The sequence below is a fragment of the Brassica oleracea genome, chromosome C3 (genome assembly GCF_000695525.1).
Source record: "Brassica oleracea var. oleracea cultivar TO1000 chromosome C3, BOL, whole genome shotgun sequence".
NCBI classification, from domain to species: Eukaryota; Viridiplantae; Streptophyta; class Magnoliopsida; order Brassicales; family Brassicaceae; genus Brassica; species Brassica oleracea.
In genome coordinates, this window is record NC_027750.1 from 25882610 (window position 1) to 25885685 (window position 3076).

The following is a 3076-nucleotide window of genomic DNA, read 5'->3' on the forward strand; positions in this document are numbered from 1 at the left end:
AAATGATTTCAGCAATAACTATAATGTCATAAATGCAATGGTGTACGGCTTATATATGATTTACCTTCGATGCTAGATACAGAACACCCACCATCCGCCATACCCTTTCCTCCCTCACCATATCGGATGCAGCTCATGCCTCTGTGTGTAAAATTCGCTGCCTCAAGTTCCCTTGTTCGGTAGCCTTTTTTACTCCTCAACAAGGAAACAGGCAAAGAGATAGAGTTTGTACGTTTTTGTATTAAATAATTAATAGTTGCCCTGTTTTTAATTAATAAATTAAAGTAAAAACATGTTTTCCAAAGTCACCAGTCATTAATGGCCATTCGTCCACCTTGGAGCCGTTGTTTCCCGCGAGAAATCATCACATATAAGGCCTTCAAGTTTTGGGGTCAAATAGCCCAAAAACGAAGCCCAATACCATGTTCCTTCTGAAATTAAAATAATATAATATTCAATTCGTCTCTTACACGCACATTCGGCGCGCGTGTGTCAGTATTCCTGAGGCAAGTTTTTCTGGGCAAAAGACAGCCTGGTCCCACGAATTTCAATTCAAGATTGTTGGGCAAAAATGTTAAAACTGTCCACTTTTTCTTCTCTCTCCTATTAGGTTGCCCAACAACCTAATTAAAATATGGGCTTGCCCAAATCTTCTAATTTTCCCTAAAATTTAATGTAGTATCAAGTTAAAAATAAAGATGAAATATTGTTGTCATCAACTAATAGGGCCTAAGGTTTGTCCCATGGAACGCTCTTTAAGGCCCAAATACAAAAGAAAAGAAAAAGCCCACAGAAACGGCCTAGGGTTGGTACTGTGGAGAGCGCTCTCGCTTATAGTTTCTCATCACCGCCACCAATCAGCTTTTTTCTCTCCTCTCTGTTTCCTTGGAGCTTGATCTCTCCCTTGAAATGGTTGCTTTCCGGGTAAGTTTCATTCATCATATCGTAGAGGAATCTTAGTTACGAGTAATCCTGAGCTTTGATCCTTGTTAGTTGATTCTCGAGCGCACACTGTAGTTTTGATCCTCATTTGGATAGTTATTATCTGGATTCGAACAGGAGATTGTATCATAGGGATGAACTAGTTCTGATTCGTTGATAAAGGTTTGATCCTTATGAAAAATGTGATCTTTATGTGGATTTGATTCCATCACCTTTTGTTTCCTTTGTTCTTTAGGTTTGGTCTATGTGTTTGATTCTTATGAAAAATGTGATCTTTATGGTTGATCATTATGAAAAATGTGGTCTTTATGTTTTACAATGGATTGTTTCTTTGAGCAGTTTCACCAGTATCAAGTGGTTGGGAGAGCCCTCCCTACAGAGAAAGATGTGCAGCCTAAGATCTACAGGATGAAGCTATGGGCTACTAATGAAGTCCGAGCCAAGTCCAAGTTCTGGTGAGCCAATGCAATACCCTCTGTTAATTGCAGTTCATAAGTTATTCACTGATCCTAAGTTCATTTGGTTGTCTCTAGGTACTTCCTGAGGAAGCTCAAGAAGGTTAAGAAGAGCAACGGACAAATGCTTGCCATCAATGAGGTCATTTAATTGTATTACATACCCGTTTTTTTTTTTATGTTCAGTCTGTTTATGATTTTTGTGGTTTCTTCTCTTGTAGATTTTCGAGAAGAGCCCCACGAAGATCAAGAACTACGGTATCTGGCTGCGTTACCAGAGCAGAACTGGGTACCACAACATGTACAAGGAGTTCCGTGACACCACTCTCAACGGTGCGGTGGAGCAGATGTACACTGAGATGGCTTCTCGCCATAGAGTGAGGTTCCCTTGCATTCAGATCATCAAGACCGCTACAGTCCCTGCAAGTCTGTGCAAGAGAGAGAGCACCAAGCAGTTCCATAACTCCAAGATCAAGTTCCCTCTTGTTTTCAGGAAGGTCCGGCCACCGACCAGGAAGCTCAAGACTACTTACAAGGCCTCAAAGCCCAACCTTTTCATGTAAAACCAATCTTTGCATAATTGTCTTTGTCCTTTTTCAACCAGATCAGATTAGGTTTCTTGTTCCTCAGTCTGAACCAAAACACCATTTGGAGTATGTCTCATGAAATTTGTACGTTTGCATCTTTTGAACTTTTATTATCTAGGTATGATTAAAATATTAAGGTTTTGCATCACTTTCTAAAGTTTTGTTGGTTCAAAAATGATAGCAAAAAGTTTAAATGTTGAGAAAGTTAAACAATGGCGGTTATGCATGTGAACCATTCAACTCTTAGGGCTTATGTTTTTTTCACACATCAAACAGCTCATACTTGTCTGCACAATCTTCTTTATTCAAGTCTTAATGGTCGTTTTCCATGTTGCTGCATTACGAAGTCATTTTCAACTCTACAATAATACTCATCGATTCCAAGAGAAAACCGTCTCTCGCTTCTTGATCCTTGATCGGTCAGCATCACATTCTCTAAAGAATCTTTAAGATCGGTTTCACCAAGGTCTTTGATGGGGATGGTGCCAGTCTGACATTTTAAATCAATTTGTGTCAGTATTTTTCATAATGTCATACATACATTACATTTAAATTATCGTACAAAATTGTAATGTCCTAGACGACCAATTCCTTTGCCTATGTCCTAGACTGGGTTTACAAAGATGTGCCCGAGGAATGCAACATATTCTGGTTTCGTTCTTTAGTTGTCTAGTTTGTATCAAAAGGACAGAGATTTCAATCGCTCTCTATTGCTTGAAACACGTCTTTGAATCTAATTTTTATGGCGTCACAAAAAAGAATATAGTCCCACCGTGTCATGATGGTTCGTAGAAGCAAACCAGAGCTCCAAGTTTGCACTGACTACAGAAACCTCCATTAGTATTAAAAAGAAAAAAATTAGAGTTTATCATGTGATGTATCCAGAAGCAGATACTTACAAGAGAGTAGGACAATAGCTGAAGATAGGGTTAGAGGGGCCTTCTCCGTTATAAGATGCCTATGAATCACTATGAAAGTGTGAAAACATGTTTCTCCCTTATTGGCTTTTCGGAAATAATATCAGAAGCGCTAGTGTTAGGGGCCAGAACTTACTCAATGGTAACATGGATGTATGTATACTTTATCGTACTT

The 3076-nt window shown here is 39.0% G+C and overlaps 1 protein-coding gene across 1 annotated transcript; it reads left to right on the plus strand.

Annotated features, from left to right (window-relative positions):
* Window positions 1-814: 814 nt before the first annotated feature.
* On the plus strand, window positions 815-2126 carry LOC106328676 (60S ribosomal protein L18a-2-like). The gene is made up of 4 exons (XM_013767166.1): window positions 815-924; window positions 1282-1397; window positions 1476-1539; window positions 1619-2126. The coding sequence occupies exons 1-4, from the start codon at window positions 910-912 to the stop codon at window positions 1958-1960; spliced, it is 537 nt and encodes a 178-aa protein (XP_013622620.1). The 5' UTR covers window positions 815-909; the 3' UTR covers window positions 1961-2126.
* Window positions 2127-3076: the final 950 nt, after the last annotated feature.